Source organism: Pterocles gutturalis, unplaced genomic scaffold (genome assembly GCF_000699245.1).
Source record: "Pterocles gutturalis isolate BGI_N339 unplaced genomic scaffold, ASM69924v1 scaffold2175, whole genome shotgun sequence".
NCBI lineage: Eukaryota > Metazoa > Chordata > Aves > Pterocliformes > Pteroclidae > Pterocles > Pterocles gutturalis.
The window spans coordinates 36,197-49,474 of record NW_010143047.1 but is presented as its reverse complement, the minus strand read 5'-3'; the positions used below and the strand labels follow the sequence as shown (position 1 = coordinate 49,474).

The window sequence follows — 13,278 nt, the reverse complement described above, 5'->3', positions numbered from 1 at the left end:
CCTGCTGTTGCCTCTGCTAAATGGGAGGTAATTTACACAGATCAACTGGCTGAGCAGTTGAGGTCAGTAACGCCTTCAGCTATTTGTCTGCTGGAGCCCTGACAAGTGATTCTCAGTTGATGGCAGGGTACCATGTCAAAATCATTACTTTGTCTTTTAATCTATAAATTAAAAATCCCTAGTAAAGACTTGCACAGCTTTTGTCTGTCTACCATTGCAATGGTATACAGTAATTAATATACTACAGGTTTCTACACAGATGAAAAAAATATTTTACTACGAGCACTTCCAACAGCTGCCCACAAATCAGCCCACTCTCAAGAGTTCAACTCAAGAGTTATTGTGTCTATTGTGCATCTTAAGGTTCAAAGAAAGCTTATTCATGCATTCATTCATAGCCAAGAATGCATCCCAGCAATGAAATTTACCCTTCAAAGCTGACCCAAGTTTAACCACTGAATTGACTAAATAACTTAATTGCTCAATGATATGCTATATCCCTTCTCTGAAGATTGTATTTTTGGTGAATTGAGCTAGGTTTATACCAGTGGTATGCTAATGGCACATATTCCAAAAGTGTAAGCAGCTGCTGCCCACAAACATTGCCAAACTGAATAATAGGAATGCAAGCAAATCTCCCGGTGCACAGTTAGGTTTTTTAAAGTATTTAAAAATTGTAGGGTTACAAAATTACTTTTGTGGAAGAAAGAGGCAGAAAATAGATGAAAGCAAAGCTGTTATTTACAGAGAGCCCCTAATAACCGAGTAACATTGCGAACATTAATTCTGTCATCTCCTTTTCATACCTAACCATTTGTTCTCCTTTCTGTGCAAAAGGGTTTCTGGGACTAGTTGTAACCATGAAAAGAACAGTGAATGTTCTCTTCAAACACTAGAAGGTCAGAAGGGTGCCAGAGTCACTTCTCCTCTCCTGTTAGGAGAAGCGCGCTGGTGCAGCTAATTCCGTCAACATTCCAGCCCTTCCTAGATAGACTAAGCCAATGCAGCTAGACTGAAGATTAAGGACAAGGGAAACAATTACATTGTGTGTTACTGCCAAGGATGCAAAGGCTCTAAATCTCCTTGAAGCTGAAAACAAATTAGCAGCTTTGCCTACATCAAGTTGTCTGTCCAAACAGAGGTTTCTTTTCACAACACCATTACTAACTGTGCTCCTTGAAGATAACACTTTGGGGATACAAAAACATTTTCTCTAAGTTATTTCCTGCTACACGCTTGTCTAGACCAACAGAACCATTTGTAACCCAATCACCACCTGCCTCCTTCAAGCAAAACCAAGCACAGATTTACTCCTGCCTCTCAAGAGTCCCCCTCTCCTCCCTTATTTTTACGGATTTCATGTGCCACTCACACAGGCAGAATAAGATAAGAAGAAACGGCATTAGCCGTTCATGTTTCATAAAAATACTCCATCAGTTGGTAAATCCGAACCTCTGTGCCACCGTTCATCTTTATCTGAGGGAGAAACTGCCTATCAGTTCTTGTGGAAAAACCTCCAGACTGAGTATCATGAAATAAATTACTAAAATGCTGCACAACTTAATTCCCACTCAACTGGAAGGTGTTTGCATGGGAGGTGTGGTCATTCAGAACCCTCTTCACGTCCGCTGGCGTCTGCAGTTTTCCTGGTCAGCAAGAAGCCCTACTGCAGTGTAACAGCACAGCTGCTCAGGCTGTCAGAACTTCAAGTGCTGGAGAATGGAAAATTCGAAGAAAGCAGTCTGCGCAGCTTTTGAGACACACACACAAAATCTAGGAGACAGCTCTCAAATAGGATGTGAGGTTTTGTTGCAGTAAGTTTCCAGAAGAACCAGACTGGCAGAAAACTCAGGCAATTCAGTGAACGCCTCCGTCGCTCTGACTGTGGTGGTACCTCAGCCTTCCCCCAAGACCTGCAAGCACAACTTCGCTGCCGCCTGCTCTCTCCCCACCAGAACTATGTTAGAACACTTCCCCAGTTAAACCTGTTTTCAACAAACTCTGACTGGCCAATTTAATAAGAAACAAAGTACTATGTCACTATGTTTCAAACCCCAGATCTTCCAGTCCCAGAAAGTTGAAAAAGCTCAGAAATGGCTACTGTCAAAGAACTAAACAATACTGACACTTAAGTCACACAGGTCTGACCTGCTTAAAAATACTGAATTCTTGATTTTTGTAACACTACCAAAGTAAATATTTTCTTTCCTTTATACGACAACATAAAAATGAAAGGCTTTTTCAAGTGTGTGCAGACTGTGCTGAAAAGCCATCCTCTCTTTCAGAATTCAGGTAAATTATCTGCTTTTCATTCAGTAGCTTCCACTGGCCTTAGGTTCAAGGCTGTATCACATCTAGATACAGGTCACTAGCTGTGAATTGTTGCAACCCAGGATCAATGATTTTTAATTCTTTTTTTGTTTTAACTGCTCAGTCTTGCAATCAGTGATACTTCTTACTCTGAAGATAAATGAAATCTACCAATAGACAGCGGTTGTTCTGGATAAAACTGGCTTGGATGCAGACAAACTTGCTCTGGCTTCATTGCCACTGGTAGTGGTTTGAAAAAAGTATCTCAAGAAGCAAATATGAATTCATGGCAAAACTTTCTCAGAAACCACAGAACCTACAATCATAACATTCAGAACTTTAAAAAAACTGTAGGGAACAACCTAAAAATCAAGCTTTTTAAAAAAAAAACCCCCATAACACACATTAGAAGTCACACTGTGCTATAAACTGACATCATCTTCTCTCTTCCTAAGGAAAACAGCTCCTTCAGTGAAACCTTAGACTCTTCTTTCTGTTTCTAAAATCTCCCAACTAGTGGGGGTCAAAATAGCCTAAGGCTTTGAAAGATCCACAAAAACCAGCTCTATATGAATGCAAGGTTGAGAAGCACAGGTTCAGTCACTGTAGGGGAAAGTAAACATGCAGTAAAATGTAATTACTTGTTTCAACCTACTTAAATGCAGAAGTTTTAAGTGACTGGGGAAAAAAAACACCTCTATATTAACTGGAGATTCATCTGGAACTGCTCCTGCTTGAAACCAATTTTCCACAACACTTGTCCTTGGTGTTAGGGACCAGCTACAGAATTGCTGTCTACTGACAACCAACTTCAGCTCCATTAATGGAGATCTTTATACTATTGGCTAAGTCACTCGGGGGAAAAAAGCAAATGGCTTGATCTGCCTGTTAACGCTCACATAGAAACAACAACAACAAAAAACAAACAAAACAAAATCACTTAAATACACTAAAATATCATCCCAAGAAAAGCCCTAGTAAACTTCCCAACTAAGCTTAACAGGTAACTGACATATATCAAAACAACCAAGAAGTATAGTGAAAGAAGGCTTTTCTTAAATATTCTTTTTTTTATTTTTATTAGATCTTTAACAAAGGCAGTAAATTCTGCCCTTAAAAATTAATCCTATGGCCTTTTATTTCCATTGATATATCCCTTTTAAAATTCTTCTAGATCTAAATTTGCAGCTAGTAAATACAAACTAGTTTTAATTTTTTGATGGACATAGTGTTTCTGCTTTAGTTGATACTCTTTAAAAAGAAAACCCACTCCCCCCCCCCAAAAAAAAAAACCAGCATTAAGGCAAAGTGCTCTAATACAGGCCTTTTGTTTTTTATTCCAGACACTCTTGAGTTTTTTTCCCCTAAATCTCATAGCATTTGGGGATATAAAATTGATGAACCTCAATCATGGTTTCCGTTGCAACACTAGCTTTAATAAATCTAGACCTAGTTTTTCAGTCTAAATCAAGAAAGCTATTTCCCTTGAGCTTTTCTTTTTTGATACTCTTTGTTTTCACCCTCAACCTCTACCTTTCCTGTCTCTCTTTTAGAACAAAATATAAGCTGTAATCTTTTAGTAACCCTGAAGGCCAAAGAATTTTTCTCTGTTCAAAAGTTTTAAATTGAGGTTTTCCTTCTGCTTTTTGGATTGCCTCTTGTCACCAAGAGTTCCAGACTAGTAGCTAGTTACTACTACATAAGTAATAACTGGAAAGAATTATGAATATGCCCTCAGGGTGACAAACTGTAAGTTTCCACTGATTCTAAAAAATTAAAAGCTGGATGTTAGGCCAGCCACTGATCTTATACAGGCAAGTTAGTCCCAATGCAAAAAGCAGCTTTTGGCTATGTAGCCTGAAACACAGAAAAAAATAATATTATTTTATTAAATTGATATTCATCTGTATTAGTAACAACATAGAGTCCAGCAATCAAGAGAACATCTCATTCATCACTGCAGAAGACAAGCAATATTTAGGAACTAGAAGACCACAGCTTGTCCTAACTAGTTAAACTATGTACAAAATAAGAATGACTGAAAACATCTTTAAATAAGTGGTTTAATCGCTGAACCACACCAGTTAAAGATACCATTTCGGTTTTGCTTTAATTCCTTACTCCAGTGGTATTTATTTAGCAAGAAAACCCTTGCACGCATACACACTTTCTTCATTAGCAGTCATGTCTGCCCCCTGCTATCTACAAATCTAAACACCGCATGTTGCAAGTACTTTGTATTGGAACTTCTAAGCAATCTGCTGCTATTGAGATTTTGCTTTTGAGTAGCAAATGCTCCAAACCGTTGCTTTTCTTAAAGGAACTCCTTCAGTGTTCATAACCTCACTGCTTGAGCAGGCTCGGTTTCACATTCAAATAGCTACAAGCAAATGTTTCCAATCTCAACTATCCTCCTTCCTTTTTTTTATGCACCCTCCCTGCCCCAATATGCTTGTTTGTAAAAGGGATAATTTTCTATGTACGCACAAGCAGCGCAGGGAGTCTTCCAGTCTTCCTCTGTAGCAGTCTGGCAATATACAGCTTTTTATGTAAGCACTGTCTGGGATTTGTTAAGTTTTTTTTTTTTTCTCTGCCTTAGGTTATAGCACGACAGTTGCACCTAGCCTTTTCACTGAGCTGTAAAATGTGGCACTTGGCAGATCCCTTTAGATACACTGGCCGTTACTACCCTAACTAAATAACGCTCTTTGGATATTTTTGGTCAATTATTGCAACTGTAGTGTGGCTATGCTTTGCTTAGCACTACATCTGTATCCGTGAGAGTGCAGCAAAAAGACATACACTAGGCAGTAAACAAATCACACATCCCTCCATACAATAGATACGTACAGCCTCTCTATAAAAATGTTGTAGGACTAGCACTGGTTAGGCCCTGCAGTGTGTATATGCTCAATGAGGAATGCTGACATTTAAATACCAAATTTAACACTTCACAGCATCTTCACACAAATTTCGTTAAGTGCTTTATTTCCAGTGGTCATCTGCAGTCTTCAAGTCTGCATTAAGAAAGCCTGGAAATTAGCAGCAGTTCTGTTTGCACCTATTTTTTTTTTTTTTTCTGTTACAGATCTTCACTAATCTGTGGTGCTTTCCATTACCTAGACAAACAGCTTGAAAGTTAACTTGCTGTTTAAATGAATGACTAACTGAACATTTCCGGAAAAAGGAGTGCATTGTAAAAGAATCAGAACTAAATAGGTCAAAATATCTTCCATCTGACATATAGCTCTGCCAGCAGGGAACATCCATAACCTATTTTGCATTTCTCCTTCATTGAGAAGGTTTATACTGACATGATTTATCTACTGTTTGCTGTGAACAAAGAGCCTGCAAAGGTTTGGTTATCGTAGCCCAGCTGATTCATGGCAACACATTAAGGCCACATCAACTCAACCGTGTACACATGGTTCATTAAGAGCCAGTCCCAATGGTTTAAAAACATTTTAAGGGGCTTCTGTGGATACAGGTGGGTTTGTCTCTAAAATTACTGTGTGCTTCATTTATTTTAGATAAAAACAGTATCAAATAGACCACAAGTAGTTGTCTAATAGGGAAATTGATGGTTGTGTGCAACAGTGTCCTATGAGGAAGGGCTGAGGGAACTTGTGTTGTTTAGCCTGGAGAAGAGGAGTTTGAGGGGAGACCTTACCACTCTCTACAACTACCTGAAAGTAGGTTGTAGTGAGGTGGCTGTCAGTCTCTTTTCCCAAGTAACAAGCAATAGGACAAGAGGAAATGGGCACAAGTTGCACCAGGGGATGTTTAGATTGAATATTAGGAAAAATTTATCCACCGAAAGGGTTATCAAACATTGGAACAGGGTCCCCAGGGAAGTGGTTGAGTCACCATCCCTGGAGGTATTTAAAGGATCTGTAGATGTGGTGCTTAGGGCCATGGTTTAGAGGTGGGAGGGTTTGGTAGTGTTAGGCTTATGGCTGGACTCGATGATCTTAAAGGTCTTTTCCAATCTAAATGATTCAATGATTCAGTCAAAAACAGTTCTCTTTTTGGTTCTCTCAGCACAAACATCTTGTGTTACAGCAATAAAATAGATCAAAATTACATTACTGCCATAGTGCTTTTGACCAAGCAGGCCGTCTAGCCCACCCCTTGCCTCAAACCCTGGCCAACACCCTGTGTTTCAAACAAATCCACAAGAAACACTGCAGAAGCCAGTTACAGGACAATGTCTGAATGTATGTCCCTAAACAAGTGCATACACTGGTAAGGTCAGAGAAACTGTTGAGGTGATCAAAAAGGCCCCTCAGACCCAACAAACTCCAGTGTACCTACAGATAAATCCCTCTCACAGTCCGAATCCTGTAACATCAAACTCTTAGAACTTTTCTCAGAATAGTCTATGTACATCCCCAAGTACAATCTCCCGAACTCCTTTAAAACTGCTTCTCTGTAACATGGACATAACAAAACCTGATTTTTGAGCAATCGATATCTTTATGCTTCTCTCCTATAAAAATACCCACTGTCTTTCAATTCTGAACTGCGTACGGTGGTTAACAACCAAACCACTGCTTCCTGCATTCAGCAAGTCAATGGTCTACATCACAGAGAAAGGACAGAATATAAATGCTCCTGGTCTGAAAGCTTACCCGTTTTTTACAACCTTATCACTTGGTTTAATAAAGGATATTACCTCTCGCTATAAACCTTGCCTGAACTCAAGACTACAGTGTGATTTAATCGTGTTTAGCTGAATTTCTCTGGATTACTGCAATGTTCTTTGATACAACAGATTTTTTTAAAAATATCTAATTTTTGCATTTGTTTACTTACATATTTGACTCAGCTTTCAACATGACAGGTTTCATTCTTTCATCATGCCTTTGTATTTGTGAAAGCAGGAAAATGTGGTTGTTAAACCACAAAAATGCTAAGAGGAATCAGAGGCAGACTACTCATTCTTCTATTTCTATGGACATATATACACCCCTACTTATACACACATGTACAAACACATATATAACCACAGACAATTAGAACAGACTGTTCTTTTAAAACAGTTTTTGCAAAACTAACACTACATACTAAGGCGGGAACGAATCTATGTCAGCTCCGTGCAACAGGTATGTTTCCAAAACAACATCTATGCATGTTATCTGCGAATCTGGCAGGCTGGGCAACCCACACACAACAAATACTAGTATGCCTCTTTGTCACCTAAGCATTCTCCTTTCTTCTGAAAATCTTTGCAAAATAGTGTAAGAACTGATGCTAGTTTAAATCTGTAACCCCCTGCAGATGATCCCATCAGATTTTCACAATCTAGAAGATTCCTATTTCTTACATTTGGCAACTAATCTCAACTTATAAAAACCAACAAGCTAACCCTGACACTTTAAAAAATACAACTCAGCAAGTTGTACCCGAACTGCACAAAGAAGAATGTCAGTGCAGCAATGCAAGAACTCCAATGCCGCATGTAGACAGCTTGTTCTGCACACAAAGGCAGCATGGTGATGGATGGCTGTCTCCTACAGAGTTTTCAAGGAAACAAGACATCATCAGAACTAGTGCTTCCCACAACTAAAGGCAAACTACTACTAGATGCCGAACCAAAACCAGGACATGACTCAGGGCAACTGTGTGTGAGAAACTAAACAAAAAAGCAAGCTCTAAGCAATTTAGAAAGTTGGTTGGTGGTTTCCCTTTTTTCTGGGTTATTTTTATTTCCTCCAGGCAGTGAGAAACGTTACTTCTCTCTTCAAAACTGTTTTCCCAGAAGATAATTACACAATTTAGCAAGTACCTGATTCTAGATAAACCTTACTTCTCGGCATAGAAATACAGACTTTGAGTGTCTGTTTCCCAGAGCATCAGAAGAAGCAACCAAACAATAAAAGAATTCATTCCAATAACACTACCAAGCTGCTTTTTATGAAGGACTTGTATTGTACTGTTACTGCATGGTAGTTTCTGGTGTCAAATACCTACATCAGCTGCCAACTTTCAGGTTGAGCTGCTGATAACCATTTCTCATCCCACTACTACAAGGTAGCCTCAACTAGTTCCTTCAGTATTTGTTTCTACTGCCATTAACACCACTTTGGACACATTATCAAGTAATATCCAAATAAGGTAATTACACACATGAAAATGCCTACAGCACACAAATGTAGAAATTAAAACACTAAACAACCTAGTAGTGCAACTGACAAATGCCTATGTGATAACCAGCAGTCTCAGTCAATTATATGAGTAACCAGCTATGGTTAGCTACAAAACACTGTAATAAAGGTTGACAGACTTCAGATGATAGCTTCCCTCTACACTCTTATGATTGAAACACTCTGGGAAAAACAGTCTGATTTATTAAATTTGCTGATCAAGTCAACTGAATAGACTGGCATAGAATAAATGAAAAAAGCTGTAGCAACAACACTGTCTTTGATCTGACACAGTTTTATCTGAAATCCAGTGCTGCTTTTTTCCCTCTTTGGAGTGATTATCTTAAAAATATGACTAATAAAACCAAGCATCATCCTTTTTTTTTGACCTTGAAGAACCAATACAACAGAATGTGACAACTTATTTAGCATTCCTAAAATAAAACTGGTTATTTCAGATACCAAAAACATTCAAAACATGAATTCTCAAGTATACACCTTCTCCTCTATAACACACATATTACGTTTAATAATGTTTTCTACATAAACGGTCTGATTTCATCCTTCTCTACTCACTCCACTATTCTCTTTCTAATAACTGTGATCATCACATCCTTTCCGTATTTGTATTCGCACAGCTAGTTGCTGCAGCATATGAAGGCTGCTCAGCAGCACATTTGGTTTATAGTTCCCATATGCCATAGAGTGTGCAGACACCCTACCAGCCTATTGTACTCACCTCAAACTCATATCACAGAGTGGCTTAATCAGATACAAAATAATTAAAATATCTCAAAACACAAGCCAAGGTCAGAAATTTTCATAGCTTAGCTTCTTAGAATTGTTTTACATTAAAAAGCCATCAGATACACAGGCAGTTAAATAAATGTCAGTTTGCACGCTTTTGGAAAGCAGTGAAGGGAGTGAATACAAAAGAAACATATGGGCATCACAAAATAAATTTCTGTTTGAGTTGGTCATTATGAACATCAAGATGTTTTAGATGTCACCAATTATGAAGATTTCAGTTAGAGTGTTCTGGATTTACATCAATTTAGCAAAGGTCATATTCTGGCCTAATTAAAGTCAAAATCATAACTAGAGAAAATTAGTATCTGATAATCTTCCTTCTGTTAAAGACAACTAGAAGACCCATCTGCCACCCTGTTTTCTAAAATTTGGCAGAAATAGCTTCAAGCAAACTGCTATATAGCTGCTTTCATGAACATCAGAAAATTTGAAAACAACTACATACATATATGTGTACCCCAAACATCAGAACTTAATTAACATGCAAAAATAATCATTAGGAACTCATTTTTCGTAATACAGTGTTGATTGTGAACACTGGTAAAAACAGAGTAAAATTTATTATATTTTCTTCAGTCAGCAGGGTCTGTCCGAAACAATAAAACACAAAGAGTATAGTACAAACCATACAATATGAAATAATATAAATTATCTTCAGTCTCTTAATCTGCATTCTAACTATACTTCTGGAGCACTTTAAAATCCCATTTAATCTATTATTGTACTCACTCCTAGCTGTAGTGTTGCCGAACAGTATTTGTTAAACTGTGAAAAAAGGCACATTCAAAACCGTTTCACTCAAACATGCCGTCACTGAACTCTGAGTTGTTCCAGAAAATTGTTTTAGACAAACTGGGAAAAGGTTAACAGAGTTAATTTCTATCAAATAACAAAAGGTTTTAAACCAGAAGAGTGCTGAGAAACTGGTAAATGGAATGTCATCCTGACCAGAATGCACTTTTTTAATACTTCATGTCTGGTGCCAAACTTTTAACAAGGCAGGCTTCTTAAATTCAGTGGGGGTCAGAAGTTTAGTTTATTCAGCAAGAATAAACACTATTAACAGCTACTGCTCTTTCATGTCAACACAGTTAACGCCCACACATTCCAACTCTGGTTAATACAGGCCAGTCAAGGAAGATTGGAGCTGCTAAGGGCAGTTATCTCTGCAGGGATATTTTAAAACAGAATTTATACTGTGCTTTAAAAACAATCTAAAAGATCAATCTACCTTATGAATCTTCTTGCAGACATACACAGAGAGAAAGATGGATGGATTAAAGCATATAAAAGCAAGTAAATCTGACTCTATTGATTTTTGAGAGGACAGTGTAGAGCACTTTGGTGAGGTCTTATATATCACTGCAAAGGACCAAATGCTGTTGTGTGTATGTCTGAAGGATGTCAGAATTTATGATGAAGCAATGCACTGCTGTATTCTTTCATTATATCCTTTTGTAAATAATCTTGTTTTCACTGTTGAGGGAGGTAGATCACTAAAAATTAAATAACCCTCAAAACAAACATAAGAACAATCACAGGAAGACTCTCAAGCAGCTGTAACTGGAGAAATCTACTATCATTAAACAAAAAAATGCAGAAGTTTAGTGTACACATGCAGTATTTTTAGCACTCTCAGGAGAAAGCTGGTATTTTAATAATGAGCTTTTGAAAACAAAAATGGAAAAATCTGCATATCACAGCATAATCCTCTTCCTACTTGCTTTGTTCTAAATCACAGCAAATCAACGTTTAGTATTCCCCAAAGCTCTCCAGCACTCCTACTTGGCCAAATGCCTTCAAAGGATATTAAAGAAATCATTCTGGTTTAGATAGCACTTCTTCACCAGATGGAACACTTCTCTTCTAGCAAGAATGCTTTCCTCTTAAAGCATGTTTCAAATAACCAAAATGCAAACAATAATCACATCAAACTGAATTTCTGCAGGATCTCTGGGGCTTCTATTGTTACATAATGGTGGCATTTTTGATCATAGAGTCTGGATTCCAAAACATTCAGCTTTCTAAATTTCCAGCTAAACTATTCATACATCCACTCCCATCACATATACCCCCCCTCAGGATGTAAATGTATGTATCACATTTATGCTATTCTATTAGCTATTTCTTTATATGCTTTTCTCAATATAGCAATAGAAAACAATTCTGTTGTTAACCGAGGTTACACAGTAGGTCATTTGGAACATACACTTGCTTAAATAACAAAAAAGCTGCCATTTGTTTTTATAATACAAACTCACTAGCTGAGCTATAAAGCTGTGACTGCCACTGTACATAATGGTGTCCCAACAAATTAGCAAACCCTTAGTTAGCACCCACGCAGATACAGCAAAGTCTCCTCCTCGTTAACATATCTCACAGACAAACCTAATGGAAAAAACAATTTACCTTCTTCAGTTTCATGCCACACAATTCCTTCCAAGTTCACGCTGGTCCCAGGCTCACAGGGTCCAAGGCATTCAGGTTCTGTTACTACTCCAACCTCGCAAGTATTTACACCCACTGAACGAGTCCGTACCAAAAGCTGCTCGACTGGTGCTGCAATATTGGATGAAGATGGGGAAAAGTAGGAAGGCAGAATCTGAGGTGTGATACTGCTGGAAATCGGAGGTGGAGGTGCAGGCACTGTAAACAGGGGATCAACCTGAAAACAACAGACAAACTTACTATAATGGTGCTGTGAGATTTTTATTTTTTTTTTCAAAAAGCCCAGTTTGCTGAGACTGCATCTGTGTATGCAGGAATTTGGTGTATCACGGGTAATTTCAGTCTTATGAGTTTAATTTTTTTTTTACATCAGCCAAAATCCTGCACATGAAAAATAAGTACAGAAATATCGATCGTGCTAAAAAAGGCAAATTGCTAAGTTTCTACAAGACTATTCCCTGTTGTCACAGACTGTTACTATGAAATAATAAATTTTCAAAACAAGGATTAAGGACACTTTTTTTCTTGGCACTGACAGAGGCTCATTTGTGGATGGAAATTAATTTTGCAAACTGGGAACTTCATTTTCTATTTAAAGAAAAACATTTATAAAGACAGAACAAAGACATATAAATGCCATTTTTTTCATGTGAATCGTAAGAGAAATTAGCACTTGGAACAGTTCTAATACCCATATGGCATCGAATATAATCTCTTGTCATCCAATCATGTAAAACACATTAAGATCACTCACCTAACAGCTTACAGATAACATTTACATCTTTCTACTTGAAATAACAGACGAGGACTTTTACAAGAATTTATCCAAACCATCTAATTTCTCAGGGTTTCCAAAATGCATATTTGGAAGAATACAACTCACCAGACAATCAGTCTGTACACAGACACTTCAGACAGAGACAATATCTATATATGAACTGAAGAAGTTATCTTTTGCATATGACTTCCAATATACCCAATAGCAGATTTTCTGTCTAAAGATTTGGGCTGAGGGTTCTCAGTGTTTTACTGCGTCCATAAGGTCCTTTGTCATATAAAAGATAGCTAAATGAGAATATGAGTGGGGCCACTCAAATAGCTAAACTACCTAAAATTCATGCTTATTTGGCCCACTGGATCATAGATATCACAAAAGAAATCATTCTTCAATTCAACGATTTTTTAAAAAATAGCTGCTTTCTAGCTGCTTTCAAATAGATGATCAAACATCTTTAAGTCTACACTGTTTTTAATTTTGGACCCTGTAAGAAGACTCAACAGAAGAGACATAATGACTCACTATACATTGTCATCTAGGTTTTGTTCAAATGTATTTTAATGTAGATCAAAGTAAATTTTGCTTTCTTTTAAAGACAAGTTGGCAAATGGACATACAAAGAGAAGAAAGGACTAAAGAGTAATATCCTTCTATTATATATCCTTTGTACCATAGATCAGTTCACTTCATCACATGGCACTTTTCACAATGTGAAAATAAAATGTAAGTCTAAAATTAAAAAGAACTTCTTTTAAAAATGTAACAATTGTTACAATTGGCCCTTTT

General features: G+C 37.5%; 1 protein-coding gene across 1 annotated transcript in view; it reads right to left on the bottom strand.

Annotated features, from left to right (window-relative positions):
* The window catches only part of ZNF608 (zinc finger protein 608), an 80,882-nt gene that overhangs the window by 33,226 nt on the left and 34,378 nt on the right, over nt 1-13,278 (bottom strand). Inside the window, exon 2 of the mRNA XM_010084562.1 lies at nt 11,676-11,931. Within this exon, the coding sequence (XP_010082864.1) occupies nt 11,676-11,931 (256 nt within the window). The remainder of the gene's footprint in view (nt 1-11,675; nt 11,932-13,278) is intronic.